Consider the following 20,545-nt stretch of genomic DNA (forward strand, 5'->3'; position numbering starts at 1 on the left):
CTTATCTAATTTAACATTTGTGAAATATATAAAAGGTTTAAATATAATGTTGTTGTCCGTCCTTCGGTAGCAACGAACATGTTCAATTTTGAACATTCTCCCGGGCGACAAAAGTAACTACAGTTTGTCATGTTCGCCAATTAAGTGACGTTCACGATGACTACGCGCCTTTCTATGTTGAACTAGTTTGTTCATCACTATTTCAGCAAATTCGTTACAAAGGTATGGCTGACTTTTCTTCTTTCACATCGGACGACACTGTAACTTTAATGTGTCGCTTCTTTTTTTGTACCTTAGTATTCTTCCTTCAGCGATTCCGTCCTTCGGTGATTGTTGTACTTGTTTTGTCGGTGGACATCCCATCCTTTTCTTCGTCTTGGCTTTGGCTCCATCGTCAACTACTTTAATTATCACGTCTTCATTTGGCTCCTCTAAAACACCTTTGCGCTTTTTCGGTAATTGTGTTGGTTTGTGTAAAACTTGAATTTCCTCTTCCTTCTCATGCGCTTTAGCATCATCTTCCAAAATGTGGTCGAAATCTTCAGCTTCGACCTTACTTTTAATCGATTTATCCTGGACTTCACTTTCCCACATTTCTTCAAAATGTGAGCCTGTCGGAAGAGATAAGTGTCGAGGTACCAATTCAGTTGGTTTTTCCTCAGTTATTGAAGGTTCATATAATTCTTCAAAGAATTCTTCTTCAATTTCAATTTCTTTTTATCTTCCTCTATTATTTCTGTTGTTTTTTCCTCAACAGAAGATAGAGGGAGTGATCGAACTGTTATTCGTTTTTCTTCAGTTTTTGAAGATTTACGAAGTTCTTCAAGTGATTCTTCTTCCACTTCATTTTCCTTTATTACTTCTGCTGTTTTTTCCTCAACAGAAGATAGAGGGAGTAATTGAACTTTTATAAGTTCTTCGTCTTCAATCTTTTTGCATTAGTTAGTTTCGTCGCAGTTGTAGTTAATTTGGGTATGATGAACAGAATTGGCTGATTGTCATACTTTTTCTTAAGTAGACTCCAAGCAGCTTCATAATGTTTCGACGAAATTTGAAAATGCTGTATTACTCGTGCAGCTTCGCTTTTTAAGCATTGACGAAGACGCAGCATTTTTTCTATATTCGGCATCTGCTCGTTCTCATGTACCATAATTTTGAACACGTTGTAAAAATTGGAATTTTTATTATTTTTCTTTCTTCAAAGTTAGGGCGATAAGGAATTTTAGGCTCTTCTTTTTGTAACTTTTCAATTTCTTCATTGAAATCTAATTTGCCTTTTATTTTGGGAATGTCTACGAACAAAAAATCTAAACACTTTAAATGATCGTTGTTGATCATTAATTCCATACTTGGATCTTCCATTTTTCTTCTGAGGTGTTGAATTTTCCTCTTGAATATGAAGAGGCCAAGGTCTAAATCAAATGTAGGTGATTTGTATTTATTTGTCATGATGTTAATATGCGGGAATATACACCCGTCTTATAATTATTTTTGTTTTAATTTGCCTGTATTTTGAACAAGAAAATCCATGGGTTATCATATGTAAACATTTTATCCTTATCCTATCCTATCCTATTGTTTTCCATGTCAATGCATTTTAAGTATGTGTATTTTTATGTATTTGCTTTGTACCGCCTCAGCATTGGCGAAGATAAGCCTGTTCAATATTTTTGAACACCACCTGTAAAATAAATAATAATAACTAATCATGATATTTTTAAATAAATTTAAATATACATATTACCAATTGCTCTTACTCAAATATATTTTCTGTTTGATTTTTTCTTCTTCTTCCACTTTTTAACATTCACGGTGCGATATGAAATGTCAAAATTTCTTGCTACTACTATACTACTATTTCACACAAAAGAAATAATACCAATAATTTCTTGAGAATTTACTTTAGAGGTGGAACCTAACCTTTCAGAAGAAAAATATCAATCCCAATTATCATAACACTGGCCTACAAAAAAAAAATTTTTGTTTGGTGCAGCTCTGGTTGTATCTGTAGTCGGTAAAGTAGGTAGTATTAACTGTATTGCTGCTACTAGATGTCAGCTGACAGCTCTGGTTTACCTACAACTGTTATTTTAACTTTTTTCCGGTTTTATTCAAAGTCTGTCAATCTGATTATCACTTTTATGAGATTAATAATACAAATTTATTATGGAAAGTAAGTCGAGTAGATGCAGTAATGATCCTGACAAGTTTTGTTATATATGCGACGAGTATATAATGAAGAATCAAAGGAAACCGGTTAATGACATTGTAATTCGCTTCTACTCTGCTTACTTTGGTATTGAAATTGGCAATTAAGATAAAGATAAACAAGAACTGATATGAAAAATGTGACTGATATTTTCGTATTAGCTCATAAAATATACATAAAATCAGGTCTAGAACTTTAGGCGCCAAAATTAGTGTAGGCCAGTGTAATAATAGTTATCGCTTTAATCTTCAGGAAAACTCTTTTAAAACAATCCAAGGAGGATGAAGCAAATCAATTATCACAACCGGCAATGTACGCACCAAATCTTCAATACACCTAAAGATTCAAACGAGGGCGAGTGCGACGAGTGCGACACAGTTACATAAGTGTACTTGTAATTAATTGTAATTTTTAGCTCTAAAGCTTAGTACCCAGCTCTCAAGAAATGTAAAAACTTCGTATAAAAAAACGCTTAAGAAATGGTCAAGAAATTTTTCCGCAGGTGCTAGTATTCAGCTCTTAAGATATCTAGTACTAATTTTTAAGGTAGTAGTCTGATAACTTGCGTTCAAAAGATCGAAAAAAATTTTTTTGCTTAATTTGGAAGTACAATGTCTTGAAAATGTACTGTGGAAATTCGAAATATTTTGAAAGTTATAACGAGTTTTCTAGAGCGCCTCGGAGTCCTCTCTCGGAGTTGTTGAACTTTAAACGCGTCTTTCTCAAAACATTGTTTTTCTGGTCGGCCCGAGTCTTAACTTTTTTTTTACTGAACCAATTGCTTTCAAATTTCAATTCAAATTTCAATTAACAGGCTGTTCTACACACTTATAGTTCTCATCGGAACTAACGAGAATTTTTTTCACCCCTAACTTTTTATTCTACAACCCTTTCTTTGCTAAAATAAAAGAACTATTTTTTCCAAAGTCCGCCATTTTGTTATTTACCATTGAAATTTAACTTCAGTAGTTCCGACCAGAATGACAAGTCTATAGATTAGAGAATAAACAAGAATATTTGATTTCAGATAACATCAAGATTGAAAATCACCCGGGCCACCCATGTGCATTTTTTTGAGGTTTCAACTTCGAGTGACAATAGTAATAAAGTATTATCTTTTTTCAAATGCATTTTTTTTTATAATTTCAATATGTAGATAAAAACACTCTAAATATTCAAGATACAGTAGAACTCCAATTATCCGAATTAATGGGGTCCGGGACCCATTCAAATAATCAAATATTCGGATAATCGGATTTTTTTTTTTTTAAATTGCCATTGGAGAGAATAAGAGCTACGTTTTGATATTGCACTATTTTTTTATTGAATTAAATGAAAGAAACATGTTTTCACATGTTTTAAATATAAATAAAATGTACTTATGTACAAGTTTAGAAATAAAAATCATTGTTTTTTAAACATCTCCGTCAATGTAAGCTGTTTGGCGGACTTCAACCGTTTTCGGGCAGCCAGGTCACGTATTCGCTTGATGGTGAGCAGTTGTAAGTGGTCACACTCGGGCTGACGCTCCATCCACTTCAAAGCAGTCTCGAGGCCGGCAAATGCTTCACTAGCTGATGGTCCAGCGTCTACTTCAACATCAGCAGAAAGTTCTTCTTCCACTTCCACTTCAACATCTTCTCTCACACTTACAACAATTTCATCGTCATTGAGAATTTGAAAACCAGGGTCAGACGTGTCACAAGCCATCCACTCTCCTACATCTTCAGCACTTACTTCTGTACAACCAGGAATTTTTACAATCATTTTTCTTATTTCCTCTAGTGACAACCAGTGATGGATTACCGCCTAGGCCCGCGAGGCCTGGGCCTAGGGCGGCACAATTTGGGGGGCGGAAAATTTTTCAGAATGTCAAAATTTTAAATCTGATATAATGCAACGACAATACATTTTAAGGATTTATTCTGATTTTTTTTATATAAATTTACAAATAAATTTCTATGAAATAGAATGTAATTCATTTTCTGATTCACTTTTTTATTCGTGAGTACAATACTGATAAAAAATGTTTTATAACAGAAATAATTGAATATTGATAAGCTTTTTCTGAAGAATTTTCAAAGCTCTGTTGACTTGTTGTATCTTTAGTAAAGTTAATCTTACAAGTGAGCCGCTTCTAAAATTACACAATGTTTTCTTATTTTATTTTCAATGAATCCGGTGTTTCATATATGAATTGATATAAGTATTCATTTAAAATTCATGTTTTTGTTTGTATATAAAAATATTTTTATTCTTAAAAATGATTTCTATAGAATCAAATAAATGATCAAAATAAATGATCATTTTATAGCCAATTTTTTGAAAAATGCAAACAATTTGAAGAAAATAAACATTTAATAACATTGATGTTTCATTTTCGCAATATTGTGAATTATATTGACGAATATTAACGAACTTTTATAGCTTAAAGCAATAATTCGTAATTATTGTAAAATGTTATTAAAATTCAAGTATATATTTATGTCGATATATACAGCCGTGGTCACGCAAATAGCACACATAGTCATAAGAATCAATAAGAGCTTATACTATTGACAAAGTTCTTTAAAAGGCTAAAAAGGGTTTATTTGTTTATTAATTTAATGAATGAATTAATGTCCCTGGCTAAAAGATTTTTTGGTTTTTAGCCGGGATTAAATGACACTTCAGCACAAGATACCAAAGAAATACCATCGAATCTTCCTTTATTGCAAGATACAAATACAGTGGTACTCCAATATAACGAATGATATAATGTTGGGACCGTTCGTTAAACTGAAATATTCGTTATATCGGAAACGAAAACTAAATTAATATTGGTACATATATGTTTAAAAATAACTATTTATTCATGAATTCATAAGCATTGGTTGAAATAAATACATATACCATGGAAAGTGAATACAATAAAATTAATAAAAGTTGAATTTTATAACAAAAATATGAGCATTATTCAACTGAAAAGAAATTTGTTATGCTCATTTGCTTTTGTGGGCGAGAAATTTTGAGATCCTGTGCCTTTTGATGTAGGCTTTTCAATAAAAATATTTTTTCCTGTTCCACGTTGTTTTCTTCAGACCATTTGATACACTTCTGAAAGAAGTCGATGGCAACAGGATGCTTTATTGGCGGCACAGCTACAACTGCAGCGGTATCATCTTCCTCCTCTTCCGAAATTTCTATAGCTAGTTCATTTTCAGCACTCGGGTTCTCTTCTACAAGTACATTGTCTACACTGTTCCATGCTTCCAAATCATCTGTGTTGAAGTTTGATATTCGCCTTTCTTTAACGCTTGTCGTCTCAATGTACCAGCATGTGTACCTTAACACTTCTTATCACTTTCCGGCAATTTTTTTAAAATTGTGCAAACACTCGATTTTAGAATACCATATTTCAAAGAGATTTCTTTCAGTGTTTTCCCCTTTTTATTTTCGTCAATTATTTTTAATTTGTCACCCAAGCAAAGCCGTTTCCGAATTGAAGGCATTTTTAAATAATTATCCACACTTTACCACTTTGAACTAACAACTTATATTTCGCGCAATGAAGCATGCATAAAAAAATAAATAGAATTCTTAAAAAAAAAATAGCTCAATAATAACAAGAACTAACGGGGATTTAACTGCCTGCATTGTTTTTTGTTGTAATACAACCAAAACCAAATACAAACGCCATACATTCGTAATATCGAGTTCATGCAATTGCCAGCTTTCGTTATATAGAGTCATCAATGTATTGAAAAACAGCGTTCGTTATATTGAACATTCGTTATATCGGCGTTTGTTATACTGGAGCACCACTGTACAAACAAAACGTCGTCAACTTTTCTTTCATCAGAAGATGCGGAAGAAAGTCAATCAACAACTGATATGTTTCAATTAAGTGGTGATCCTTTTCTATGGGATATAAATGATGAAACACGAGATTTTATAACTATAAACGGTTTACCACAAAATAATGTAACGGATTTTAAAAATTCACGAAATTTGTATTATGAGTTTTGTTCTAAAAGCTTATTTCAACGTAATTTAAAGAGCGGAGAAATTCAACATCGTGAGTGGTTAATTTATTCAGAAAGTAAAGGATCAGTATTTTGTGCTCTATGTTTACTATTTGGTAGGAGTGGCGAAGTAAACGCTTTTACTGGTGAAGGGTTTAGAGATTGGAAAAACTCAAAAGCGCGCATTGAAGCTCATGAAAATTCTGATTTTCACAAAACTAACTTTAGTCACTTCAAAGCTCGAGCTGTCATTCAAGGCCGTGTTGATCAACGTTTAATGGAGCAGCTCGATGAAGAAACTTTATACTGGAAAAAAGTTTCGCATCGAGTAATTGAGATAATTAAATCTCTCGCAATAAGAGGGCTGTCATTTAGAGAACATTTAGAACGAATTGGAGATCCCCATAATGGAAATTTTTTAGGTTCAGTTGAGCTTCTTGCTAAATTTGATTCGTTTTTATCAGAACATTTAAAATTATATGCGCACCCTGACCGTGGAAATACTTCGTATTTATCTAAGATAATCTACGAAGAAATTATATTATTAATTCAAAATAAAGTATTGCAACATATTTCTAAAGAAGTGCAATCTGCTAAGTAGTTTGTTGTAATTGTGGATTCCACACCTGATATTGCTCATGTTGATCAATTCACGATAATTATTAGATATGTACGTAACAATGGTAAGCTTATCGCAATTTTCGACGACAGGTCTTCCGGATCTCCGACCACCTCTACACCAGAACGAAAACGTTGAAACCATCGTTGTGCGGTGGAAATGTAAACTGTATCGGGTCCATAAACTGCACAAATTTTATTGGCGGCTTGAGATGCATTTTTGCCTTTATCGTAGTAGTACTGTAAAATATGCCGTATTTTCTCTTTATTTTGCTCCATGTTTGCGACGCTATAACTCACGAACGACTTAAACGAAACAACAATCAATCAAACACGTGTTAGCGAAATGAGCTTTCCAAAAAGGTATAGCATGGCCCGATGCGACGAATAAAACTAGAACTACGCGCTTTCAGCGCCAACTAGCGAAAATACCGCAAGACTTTTTTGACAACCCAATATTTAAACCATTATCTTCAAGAGATTTTAACAAAGCATCTTCAATATCTTTAGCCTTATGGCCAGTATTTGGAATGAATTCCAGAAATCTTTCGGAAGGCCTGTCGTCGAAAATTGCGATAAAATCGCTGAATTGGTCGAAAGAGACCGGCATAGTAGCAGCCGTAGCATCGGTCAAGAGCTGGGCATGAGTCATTAAAAATTCATTTCAATTCCAATAAAAAAAAAAATCCATAAAAATACCGCAAGACCCAATATAATGAATTGTCGTGGTCAATCTTACAATAATGCAAGCAACATGTCAGGTTTATATTCAGAAGTGCAAGCACGAATCAAAACAACTAATCCATTAGCTGGTACCCTTTAAATTTTGTGGGAGCTTGTGCAGCTGAATCTGTTACCAAAGCAGTTGACTTTTTTTCTACTTTGCAAAAATTATATAATTTTTTTACCGCAGCATACAAGTTTAGGACTTAAAAGCGTTTCTCAAACTCGTTGGTCGGCTCGAAATGATGTATGCTACACATTAGAAAAAGAGTGGCCTAGAATAATTGTTCACTAAACTTTATTGGTGAAAACAAAGATGAAAAACCTACTACGCGAGCTGAAGCTAAGGGACTGCAGCAAAAATCACAACATCTAGAAACAGCAATTCTAGTCATTGTTTGGAATGCAGTTTTGGATCGCTTTAATGCTGCGAATATGAAGCTTCAGGATTCTCAAGCTGATTTATCATCTGTGATAAGAATATATAGTTCTTTGGCATTATTTCTCCAAGATATGAGAGATAAACAATTTTCTGATTATGAAAAAAAGCCAAAGCACTATTACCATTATGACACCCATCGTAAAAAACCCCGAAAACTTCAGGCTGACAAGTCACGGGAAAATGAAAGAAGAGCTTTATCTGGAGAAGAAAATTTTCGAACCAACGTTTAATATCTAATTTTAGATACTTTAAGTGTACAATTGACAGGACGTAAAAGTGCTCATCATAATCTTTACGAAACATTTAATTTTTTTTTGACAATTTATATGAAATAGATACCAATGAATTAAAAATTCGCGCGATGTAATAGTTACTAAGTATAATCATCAGAATAGAAGATACTTACGCGAATGAATGTATTCATTTGCACTGTCAACTCAAAGATTCTCTAATGAACACAAAAGATATTCGTTCCGCGCAAGGAATATACAATTTTTTGCATTCTCAAAATCTTCAAGATGTTTATCCAAATGTAGACATTGCTCTACGTATTTTTTTGAGTATTCCGGCTACGAACTGTTCAGAAGATCTTTTTCCACATTGAAAAGAGTCAAAATGTATTTACGCACAAGTATGGGCCAAGAAAAACTCAATGCATTAGCACTACTGTCAATTGAAGACCAACTAGTTCAAGAAATTGATTACAACGACATAATTGATGATTTTGCTTAGACGAAAGCCAGAAAGAAGATATTTAAAAATTAAGTTATACATTATAGTTTAAGAAAACTGACTGATTATTCTCGAATTCTCGACGCGTCACTCAAGGAGGACGATGCGTCGATTATTAAGAATAAGAAAAAAGGAAAGTGTATTAGTTTAAGAAAAAACACCCAATTTTGTGTTTAATATATAAAACGAATTTATTGTGTCTAATACGTTAAATTGTTATAAATTACCTTTGTTAATAAGAATGGTGATGATGGCCGGTGGTCGTCTTGATTCTCTTCCTTCTTGGTTGAGGGTTGAAAAAAAGTGATTATCTTGCAAAGCTATTGAGTGAAGTGATTTTAACGAAACTATTGCCAGTTGAGTGAGAGTTGTTAGCGGTTTATGTCAACAGCTAACTGGCAATAGTTTGTTATATACTCACTAGGGTGGGTAATAAGAATTTAGGCACTGGCCTAAATACTGACTGTTATTTATGTTGTTAATATTTATTTCTATTGTTTAACAATTATACTTTTATGAAATAAATATTATATCCTAATAAAATGAACGGACTCAAAGAAATAAAATTTCATCCTTTAAAAAGGGCGGCTAATCAGACAGGGCCTAGGGCGGCAAAATACTTAATCCGCCACTGGTGACAACGCATCTTCATCATCATCATCCTCTCCATATTCTTGTTTCTCATTTTCTTCAGATTCTTTTTTTTTTTGTTCTTCTCAGACGGTAGGCCTTTCAGTTTATTCCACGCACGTCTTAGCGTCACTGGCGTAACCAAACTCCAAGCTTCCGCTACCATGTAACAGCAGTCCTTTAAATTTATTTTGCTATGATTTGCCAAAACCAATTCTTCATCTTCAGCATTCAGAATAATAGCGCACTTAGACTTTTTTGGGACAATTTTTTGTCATTTGGATAATCGGCGATTCGGATAGTCGGAGTTCGGATAATTGGAGTTCTACTGTAATTCATTTTTATTTTCCTATAAAACACCACCCTCCAAAGAAGTCATGAAAAAAGGCATAAGTTACCAGACTTAATACATTTTTTCAATAAAATGCGATTATGGCAAATCTGGTTTTGCAAAGAAACGTGAAATCAACAATTGTTTCTTGAAGGAAATTCAAAGTATAGTTACTTTTGAAATGTTGTATAAAACTTACCAATCATCAACAACCAATCAGCGTAACCAGCTGTCAAAATTACTTAAAGAAATAATGTATTTTTTTTTTCTTGAGCAAGTACTTGAAAGCTGAATACGGACCTTAAGACTAGGGATGCAAGCGATGTATCGATGTTTCTTTTTGACAAAAACATCGATGTTTGCCATCGATGTTGTGATTCTAAAAACATCGATACATCGATGTTTTATGTCGAGGTTTTTTCAAATTTTACTCCATATCTTTGCAGCACCTTTTCTCGGTATTAATGCGGAAACATCTGCTTCGAAACGCTTTAGCAAACTGTTTTGTGTTTTGTTGTAAAATACTGAGAATTCGTTGGTTGAATGTGCACTTGAATAATACTGAGAATTCGCTTATGAATTAATGCGAAATAAGTTTTAAAAAAATTGAAAGTACATTTTGTGTGACAGTCTTTTCGTGCTATGTGTGTTAGAAGTTGTTTTTGAGCGTTTAATATAAGTTTTGTTTCGAATTCATCTGTTGTCAATCACAACTTTATTACAGGTGTAGTGAATATAAAATGTATGTAAATAATTGCGTTAGACGTTTAAATATGTACACAATATTTCAGATTTTCAAAATGCTGCCTTCAAAATTAAAAAGCAAGGTCTGGAGCTTACGAGTGGATGAAAAATATGAAGCGCTGTCTTCAATTTTCAAAGAGTATATTCGTAAGTGCGACAGTTATTGCCTAACGTATGACGGAGACATATCAGTCGTTCTTTGGGGTAGCAATTAATTTTTTGGACAATTTACGCTTGTTGAGTGGGACGTTGGGAGTAATCGAACTGCACGAAAGTCATACAGCAGCTTATTTAGAAGAAACTATGTTTAAACTTTTCAACGAGTGGAACGTTTCCATAAATAAAGTTTCTGCTTTTGTAACTGATAATGATTCAACCATGATGAAATTAAATAGAAGCTTGTTTGGCGAAAAAAATAATACCCTGCTTCGTACACACGCTTAATTTTGTTGTAACGCAATTAATAGATAAGTGCACGGAAGTATCAGCTTTGATAACTAAGGTGTGCGACATTGTTAAGTTTATTAAAAGAAGTGTTAATGCCAGTGATAAATTGCGGAAGTAACAAATAGACACCGGGACTTCTACAAGTAATACCAAGAAAATGATTCTTGACGTTTGAATTCCAATGTTTTTATATGTTAGAGAGATTTGTCTAGTTAGCCCTTATTTTAAGTGAAGTACTGCTCACTCACCCAGAAGAACCCTCTATGGTTAATGCCTCCGAGCTGAACAAAATTAAGGAGGTGATTGAATTATTAAAGTGTTTTGAAATTGTGACCAGGGAGATTTCGGCTGATACCTACGTTACCATTAGCAAGGTTATACTTTTAGTAAGCTGTTTAACTGAAGCTCTTACAAAAATTTCAGCTCAAGACGCTATTGTAGGGGAGCTAAAAAGTGAACGGCAAAATAACATGAATAAGAGATTTGACAAACTTGAATTTAATTCAGTTCTGGCGTTGGCTACTGTATTGGATCCGAGATTCAAATTTCTGCATTTTAAAGATGCACTGACTAAAAACAAAACAGTTTTGTATTTAAATAGTTTCATAAAGAATGTAAATAATAGCGTTAGTACGTCGGAATCTTCGGATGAGTGTGCAACAGAAAACCCGTTTGATTATTGGAGCCATCATAAACAGTTGGCCCAGCAAAATATGAAATATAAGTTTTCCAATTTATCTGCTATTACAACAACGGAAGTTGAAGTGCAAATGTATCTTCGATCAGTTGTTGCTTCTACCAATCAGAATCCAACAGAAATGTGGGATGATATGAAAAATGTATTTCCTGAATTGTATAAAAAAGCTTCCAAATATTTATCCTTTGTGGCCACTTCAGTCTCTAGTGAACGAATCTTTTCTAAAGCTGGAGCAACGATCACACAGCAAAGAAATCGCTTGACAGGGAAAAGGCTTTCCAAATTCTTATTTTTAAATGCTGTTTTTAATAAATAATTTGTTGTTTGTTGAAAAACTATTTATATCTTTTATTTATTGAGAAAAGGTTTTAATAGGTAGCTAAAATATATATCAATTAAAGGCGTACTACTGTATTTCACTTATTTATGGTTCTGAAATAAGCTTTTTATGCTCACTAATAAAACACGTTCAAAAAGTTCAAAAATTTCGATGTTGATTGAAAAAACATCGATACATCGAACCATCGATGTTTCATTTCACGATGTTTGCATCCCTACTTAAGACAGAATTCCCAAAAATATTTTTTTTATTAAAAACAAAATAAAAGTTTTTATACTTACATATTATGTTTAAATAATTCAGAAAATATTTTATTTTTGAATACATGTGTATGTATGAATGTATTTAATACATACTTAAAAATACATTTGGGTTTCAATAATATGCTGTAACGCTGCAGCTGCTCCAGAGCCGTTCTTTCACATTTTGAAATCCTGAGAATATATAAAATTTTTATAAATATATGCACAAAATTTAATAGATCTGCAAAATTACTCACTTTTCTTGGTTGTCCATTTCTTTATTTTGTTTTTATAAAACATCTGGTTCATAGCAAAGTGCTTTTCACCTCATGTGGTGCGTTTTTGGTGCTTTTTTTATGAGGTTGGAGCAAGAAAATCCTTACAAAATAAACAGCTTTGCGTCAGAGATTTGTTTTGACTAAAAGTTCGGTATGCGCTTTTGTATGACTCCATTTACATTGAATTGAAATACAGCAAAGCGAAGCAAAATGTTGCACAACTATCTTCATTTTACGGTTTCTCAAGCAACAGTCGCCATTTTATTGCAGAAAAACGCTGAAAACTTAGCGTTCATTCTGGTATACCCTTTGCTTTCTTCATTTCGTTGTTAAAGTAACGGAGGGGAAAGTTTTATGTGAATGGGGCGTATCGCTTGGGATATTTCATCGAATGCTGAAGTGCAGAAAAAACAATGAACTGTAGCATATGATACGAGTATTGTGGTGGCAGTTGTGGTATTTGATAAATTTCATTTGTGCCGAATTTAAAGCAGAAAGTGTGCGAAAATGAAGTTATGCCAAAATTAATGAAGTTCGAATAAATCAAACGATTCATTAACACAAGCATCGAATAAAGTCTTTAGTCTGTATAAAAGTGGCACAAGCTAATTTGTTTCTATGTTTTGTTTTGATTCAATTTTGTATAGGAAGTATCCGCTCAACATAACCTCAGGAATTTTATATAGTTGCTTTAGCACTTTGTACCACCAAGTGATTTGAGATGTGTATGTAAATACACGCATATTCTTTATATGTACATATTCGCTGCATGTGCGCCGTATGCATTGCACTCCCTTTTCAATTTTTCAAATATTGCTAAAGCAAATCCTTAACAGGTTATGGGCCCTGGAAGCTTGATAATGCGATTGAAAGTGATTTGACGTTATAAAAAAGTATTGTAGTAATTTTTCTAAAAGCTCTGAACTTATTTCGCGTCGGGTAACTGTAGTTTTCTTCAAATTGAATACACTTTGGGTTGCAACTGAGAAACTGAGTGAAGAAAATTACTATGTGTGGTCATTATGCTATCAGATGGTTCTGATAGCATCAGACTGTGAGACGTCGTGTGTGTTGATTTCATCAAGTCTGAATCAGAGGCAGAGTTGAGTATGCAGTTGACCAAACTCGATAGAAAGGCATAAGCTTGCATCGTACTAAACCTGCAAATGCAGAGTGGAAATTACAAATAAATTGGCAGAGCTGGGCATAAACTTAAGCGACCCTATAAAAGTGATTATGTTGTTATCTAGTCTGTCCAGAAGTTTCTAGCATTTCGTTCTTGCAATGCAAACTCGCGACAAGTTGCCATTATTTAACGTTTTAAAATTAAAACTTCTAGACGAAGCTGGGAGGCATTAGGTAAATGAAGAGCTGACAGCGAATGCTGAAGAAATTGCGTTTGTAATACACACGAAAGATTCGAAAGGAAAAAAAACAACAAAAGAAGTAACCTATCGGGCACGCAGAATGGCAACAAAGATACGCGGCAAAATCGCTATAGTGTTAAGTATGCAGGCAAACGAGCCACAAAGCTGCGAAATGCAAAGAAAGAAATACTTCGAAGAGTGAAACCGAGAATGGGCAAAGGAAAAAACGTATTCTATTCCATGTTGAGGTTCTCATTCGAGAGAAATTTTGACATTATACTCGTATATACATATGTATATAGAGAAAGAAGTTATTTCCGTGGGACTGAACACGGGTAATGGCGTGAGTATGTAATCAAACTGGTTGAAGTGCTGTATATAAAGGTACCGTAGTGTAACTTTATATCGGTGTCAAAGGCGATAGAAAGTGGACATCTAGCATGAACGTTACAAAAACCAAAGCAAAAATAATTAAGATTGATGGCACAGTAACACTCGAGGCAAAATTTGTTTATATTTGAAAGTGCTATTAAAAATGATTCAACTTTCATTTGTCTTCGTCGCATTTGTGGCATAATAGATTCGGACACTTAACAGTGGCTACTAAAAATCGCCCAACTAAAGTTCTTGGCTAATTGCACACTGACATTAGCCATCCAATGAATAGCGAATGCATTGATGGAGCATGGTATTTTATGACATTTGTCTATGATCGATCTAGATATGTGTTCGTGTTCACTCGAGGAAAATCAAAGCAGTAAAAAGCATTAAGAAACGACAACGGTTATGAAGGTTACCACACAGCAGAATGATGTGGCGGAGCGATCTAGAAGGACATCGATAGAGATGGTGCGTAGTATGCTATTGCATACTGGTATTCCTGAGAGGTTTTGGGTAAGGGCGATCAAAACAGCCTCATATTTGAGGAATCGTGGGGTGACATCAACGCTTTCTGAAATGACATCTTTTGAGGTGTGGTCAAGGAGAAGGAGATATGTAGGACAACTAAGAATATTTAGTGCCAAAATCATTGCTCTTGATAAAACACACAAAAAGAAATTCTTTCTAAAGGGCGAAGAACAAAGGAAACGGCAAAGGCATACCGCCGATAAACAAAAAGTGATCAAGGCCAGTGACGTTATGTTCATAGAAGAGAATCTAATGATAAATAAAACACCTAGAGAGGATTGAGGGTCAGATTGTTGAACTCGAATGTATCAATTCGACAGTTGTGTATAAATACTCTAAAAAACTTCCAAAAGTAGAACTTGAAGCCGTTAGCGACTGCCGGGTACAGAAATACAACAACAAGATGTGGCTCTAGAAATGACCATCAAACGTAATGCGTACAGGTTTATCGAGGCGTCCGGGGAAGCAATACCAGATTCTGAACGTTCTCACTACTGATGACGTTGCAGTCACAAAAAGTCTAAATGAGGCATTGGATTCGCACCATGGGGACAAATGGAAGGCTTCGCTTCAGAAGGAGATGAATAGTCTACGGAAAAATGGAACTTGGTTTTTGGAATATCTAGCAAAAGACTAGAATTTTATTGAATACAAGTAGGTATTTGCCGTCATGCGCGATAAGTATGGGAACGTCGAATGGGTTAAGTCACAGTTGGTTGCTAAGGAGTGCTTCCAGCGTCGCGCCAGGTACTCCACAATTAGACTGGTTATAGCTTTGACAGTTGAGCACGGAATGTGCATGCACCGAATGGAATTATCCTCTGCCTATCTCAATGGTGACTTACATGCAGAGATGTGCATGCGGCAGCCTTAAGGTTTTATTGACGAACTGCACCTGAAACGAGTTTTGAGATTTCGTAAGGGATTTTATGGTTTCAAACAGAGTGGAAGTTGGTCATCAAGTTAGTTGTATAAATGAGGACTGTGGCCGAGCGAACCAAACTAAGAATCAGTCATCGGATCGGGTCTCTTTTATATCCGACGGAACATTCACTGTTTCGTGGATGTGGATTGGGCTGGCGACTCTACCGATCGCAAATCAGTTACTGATTGGGACTTCTTCGCAGTAGGTGCTGTTCTCAGCAGTCTAAGAAACAAATCGTTGTAGCCCTGAGCAGCACAGAAGCCGAGTACATAGCCTTATCCAAGGTAGCAAAAAAAGTGGTGTACATAAGGAAGCTGATCGGCGAAATCGGATTTGAAGGTAAAGCGCACAATGCTTAATTAAGATTCCCAAGTTCCATGCAAGAAGCAAACACATAGACATTAAATACCACAACGTTAGTGTTAGCGCGCAACAACCCTAATTTTATAAAATGTTTAAACTTAAAGAATGTACATTAAAATACAACTCTAAGGATTTATTAAATTTTGATTGTACACTAAAACGCAACCATGTAAAGGGTGATTTTTTAAGAGCTTGATAACTTTAAAAAAAAAAAAACGCATAAAATTTGCAAAATCTCATCGGTTCTTTATTTGAAACGTTAGATTGGTTCATGACATTTACTTTTTGAAGATAATTTCATTTAAATGTTGACCGCGGCTGCGTCTTAGGTGGTCCATTCGGAAAGTCCAATTTTGGGCAACTTTTTCGAGCATTTCGGCCGGAATAGCCCGAATTTCTTCGGAAATGTTGTCTTCCAAAGCTGGAATAGTTGCTGGCTTATTTCTGTAGACTTTAGACTTGACGTAGCCCCACAAAAAATAGTCTAAAGGCGTTAAATCGCATGATCTTGGTGGCCAACTTACGGGTCCATTTCTTGAGATGAATTGTTGTCCGAAGTTTTCCCTCAAAATGGCCATAGAATCGCGAGCTGTGTGGCATGTAGCGCCATCTTGTTGAAACCACATGTCAACCAAGTTCAGTTCTTCCATTTTTGGCAACAAAAAGTTTGTTAGCATCGAACGATAGCGATCGCCATTCACCGTAACGTTGCGTCCAACAGCATCTTTGAAAAAATACGGTCCAATGATTCCACCAGCGTACAAACCACACCAAACAGTGCATTTTTCGGGATGCATGGGCAGTTCTTGAACGGCTTCTGGTTGCTCTTCACCCCAAATGCGGCAATTTTGCTTATTTACGTAGCCATTCAACCAGAAATGAGCCTCATCGCTGAACAAAACACGCGCGCGAAACACATTTCGAACCGAACACTGATTTTGGTAATAAAATTCAATGATTTGCAAGCGTTGCTCGTTAGTAAGTCTATTCATGATGAAATGTCAAAGCATACTGAGCATCTTTCTCTTTGACACCATGTCTGAAATCCCACGTGATCTGTCAAATACTAATGCATGAAAATCCTAACCTCAAAAAAATCACCCGATAGATGTATGTCCCGCTATTTGTCTGTACTAGCTCAACTGCGGCTTACCCCTTTACGCTGGCTCATTTTCTTTGATTCGCTGGCGGAGTGGTACATACACCTACAAGGAGTACAATTATTTTAGCAAACGATCGTACGATCGAATTATTGAAGTCAAATAAAGTACAAATCAGTTTAAAATAAGTGTTTTACTTTGCCACTCGCCAACATTCTAAAATAATTGTGGTATTAGCGATCAAATATTCGTGATATTTGTCACTTAATACAATTGTGGAAATTTGCGCTTAAAATTAATTTGCATTGCGGAGTGCCATTTGCTAAGCTGTTATGCCTGACTTGCGAAACTTAAATGGTGCCGTTATTGATGATAGCGTGATCGAGTTTACCGGTGCGCATACCAACCACGTGGAATCACCTCTTAATGTGGATAACGCAATAACTGGGACACAGTCTTCAATACTAAGTAGTATGTCAAATATAAATATGACATAAATTAATTGTTCACCTATTTTTTCCACAAATGTTGCTGCGACTACGACGATCACACCTGCTCAATATTCATCCCATGGTTTTATCAAATTTCGTCACATTCTTCGCTGCCTTTTGGGTCCGGAGGCGTGGACATGGCTATGAATCAACCACCATCATATGTGGGCATGCCTAAGGAACATAACCACGTGGGGCTCCATAACAAACTGCCTTCAGTTGTTGGTGGACCCCAAATGAACTCCACATTTCCTCATTCATCCCCATGCGTGTTTGGTCAGAGCCAGCACGTATCAATTAGTTCAGTTTATACGTCCACTAATGGGGGAAGCGTCTACCTCGCGTCACATCTTTGGTTAATGGAGATGGGTGCAGTGCTGCCGCTATTGTGCGGCACGCAACTATTTTGGGCAACCACAGGGAGGTTTTGCGCCCATCAACGATAGTACATGGAGGCAGGTTCAGAATAGTTCTGATGTGAGTTTAAACCCATCACATATAGCGCCTAGACAGGCGATAAGCAAAGATTTGCCACCTTTCTCCAGAAGGCCAGAAGAATGGCCATTGTTTATAACAAATTATGAACTATCAACAGAACGCTGCGGGTTTTCTGAACAAGAAAACTTAATACGATTACAAAAATCACTGCGCGGTTTCGCTCTTGAAGCTGTTCGAGGAAAATTGATGATGTCATCTACAGTTCATCTAGCCAACGAAACTCTTCGTATGCTTTTCGGGAGGCCAGACGTTATACATAACACACTACAACGGAAATTAAGCCAGATGCCAGCAGTGAGGACCGATCGACTGAATACCCTTATCGATCTCGCGTTGGGTGTACAAAATTATAGAGCAACCATGCAAGCATTAGGTCTGAACGACTATCTCAACGACCCTATGCTTATCAATGAGTTGCTGAGTAAACTTCCTGGGGATATGAAATTAGACTGGGGTCGTCGTCTCAAGGGTAGATGTCGTGGCCTTTGATGAATGGTTATTTGCGCTGGCATCATGTGAAAGCCAGTGAAGGTCACTTAATGAAACCAACGGTAACGCTGTGGAAGAAAAATTGTTAGCAAAGAGCATTAGGCAAAGAGTTTTCGTGCACGACGAAATACCAAAGCGGCTTAGCCCCACCAAAACGACTAAAGAGGAATCTAAACATTCCATAGCTTGTTCTCTGTGCGACAAAGAGCACAATCTTGCCGATAGTCGTTGGCAGTTAATCAAGGACAAAAGGCTATGCATTCGATGCCTTAAGTCCCACATGGTTAGACGCTGCACCTCTAAGCAAGTTTGCGGGGTAGGTGGATGTACAATGGTGCACAACCCACTACTACATAGCCAAAATGCTGTTCACCAACATAAGTTTAGGAGAGCCATTTTTCGTTACATTCCGGTAATATTGTATGGTCCTAAAGCCACGGTGGAGATATTTGCGTTGATTGATGAGGAAGCATCATGCACTTGTGCTTGAGATGGACGGACGACATACCACAGCAGGAGGTAAACTCAAAGGTTTTAAACTCAGAAATATCTGAAGGGGCATCGTGTTCCCCATCTTTGGCAAACTACATAAAAGATAAGAACGCTCTACGTTTCCAAAAGATACTACCAAATGCTGTGGCAACAATTGTCGAAAATACGTTTGTGGACGATTGGTTGCATAGTATGGATGATGAGGAAGAAATGATTCGACTCGCCACTAACGTCCGCTTCATCCATTGTGAAGGCGGGTTCGAGATGCAAAACTGGTTGTCGAATTCTAAACGAGTTCTGCAAGCGCTCTCAAGTAAGCATGAACCCGCGAATAAATGTTTCATAGAGCCAGGATCAGAACTTCAAAAGGTTCTTGGTATGTGGTGGTTACCAACCAGTGACGAATTAACCTTTGTTCACAGGTTCAAACCGGATATCTTCAATGAATCCACTTTTCCAACGAAACGACAAATGCTTCGAGTAATGATGACTATATTCGACCCTTTGGGTCTGTTGGCGTCTATTGTAATTAAAGCTAAGATGATATTACAAGATGTGTGGCGATCGGGCGTAACTTGGGATGAACCTGTACATGATAAGGAACGTTTCGCATGGTGGCAGTGGCTGCGAAAGCTATGCTTCTTCTTCTTCTTTTTAATTGGCGTAGACACCGCTTACGCGATTATAGCCGAGTTAACAACCGCGCGCCAGTCGTTTCTTTTCGCTACGTGGTGCCAATTGGATATTCCAAGCGAAGCCAGGTCCTTCTCCACTTGGTCCTTCCAACGGAGTGGAGGTCTTCCTCTTCCTCTGCTTCCATCCGCGGGTACTGCGTCGAATACTTTCAGAGCAGGAGTGTTTTCACCCATCCGGACAACATGACCAAGCCAGCGTAGCCGCTGTCTTTTAATTCGCTGAACTATGTCAATGTCGTCGTAGATCTCGTACAGCTCATCGTTCCATCGAATGCGATATTCGCCGTGGCCAACGCGCAAAGGACCATAAATCTTTCGTAGAACTTTTCTCTCGAAAACTCGCAACGTCGACTCATCCGTTGTTGACATCGTCCAAGCCTCTGCACCATATAGCAGGACGGGAATTATGAGTGACTTATAGAGTTTGGTTTTTGTTTGTCGAGAGAGGACTTTGCTTCTCAATTGCCTACTTAGTCCGAAGTAGCACCTGTTGGCAAGAGTTATCCTGCGTTGAATTTCTAGGCTGACATTGTTGGTGTTGTTTACGCTGGTTCCAAGATAGACGAAATTATCTACAACTTCAAAGTTATGACTGTCAGCAGTGACGTGAGTGCCAAGTCGCGAGTGCGACGACTGTTTGTTTGATGACAGGAGATATTTCGTCTTGCCCTCGTTCACTTCCAGACCCATTTCTGTTGCTTCGTTGTCCAGTCTGGAGAAAGCAGAACTAACGGCGCGGGTGTTGAGGCCGATGATATCAATATCATCGGCATACGCCA

General features: G+C 36.3%; 1 protein-coding gene across 1 annotated transcript; it reads right to left on the reverse strand.

Annotated features, from left to right (window-relative positions):
- Positions 1–3,427: 3,427 nt before the first annotated feature.
- LOC125775598 (uncharacterized) lies at positions 3,428–4,472 on the reverse strand. The gene has a single exon (XM_049446247.1). The coding sequence runs from the start codon at positions 3,974–3,976 to the stop codon at positions 3,614–3,616; it is 363 nt and encodes a 120-aa protein (XP_049302204.1). The 5' UTR covers positions 3,977–4,472; the 3' UTR covers positions 3,428–3,613.
- Positions 4,473–20,545: the final 16,073 nt, after the last annotated feature.

The sequence above is a fragment of the Bactrocera dorsalis genome, chromosome 1 (assembly GCF_023373825.1).
Source record: "Bactrocera dorsalis isolate Fly_Bdor chromosome 1, ASM2337382v1, whole genome shotgun sequence".
NCBI classification, from domain to species: domain Eukaryota; kingdom Metazoa; phylum Arthropoda; class Insecta; order Diptera; family Tephritidae; genus Bactrocera; species Bactrocera dorsalis.

Excerpts from the sequence above, each read along its gene's own strand:
- LOC125775598 (XM_049446247.1), bottom strand. The coding sequence starts at position 3,976 with ATGATTGTAAAAATTCCTGGTTGTACAGAAGTAAGTGCTGAAGATGTA.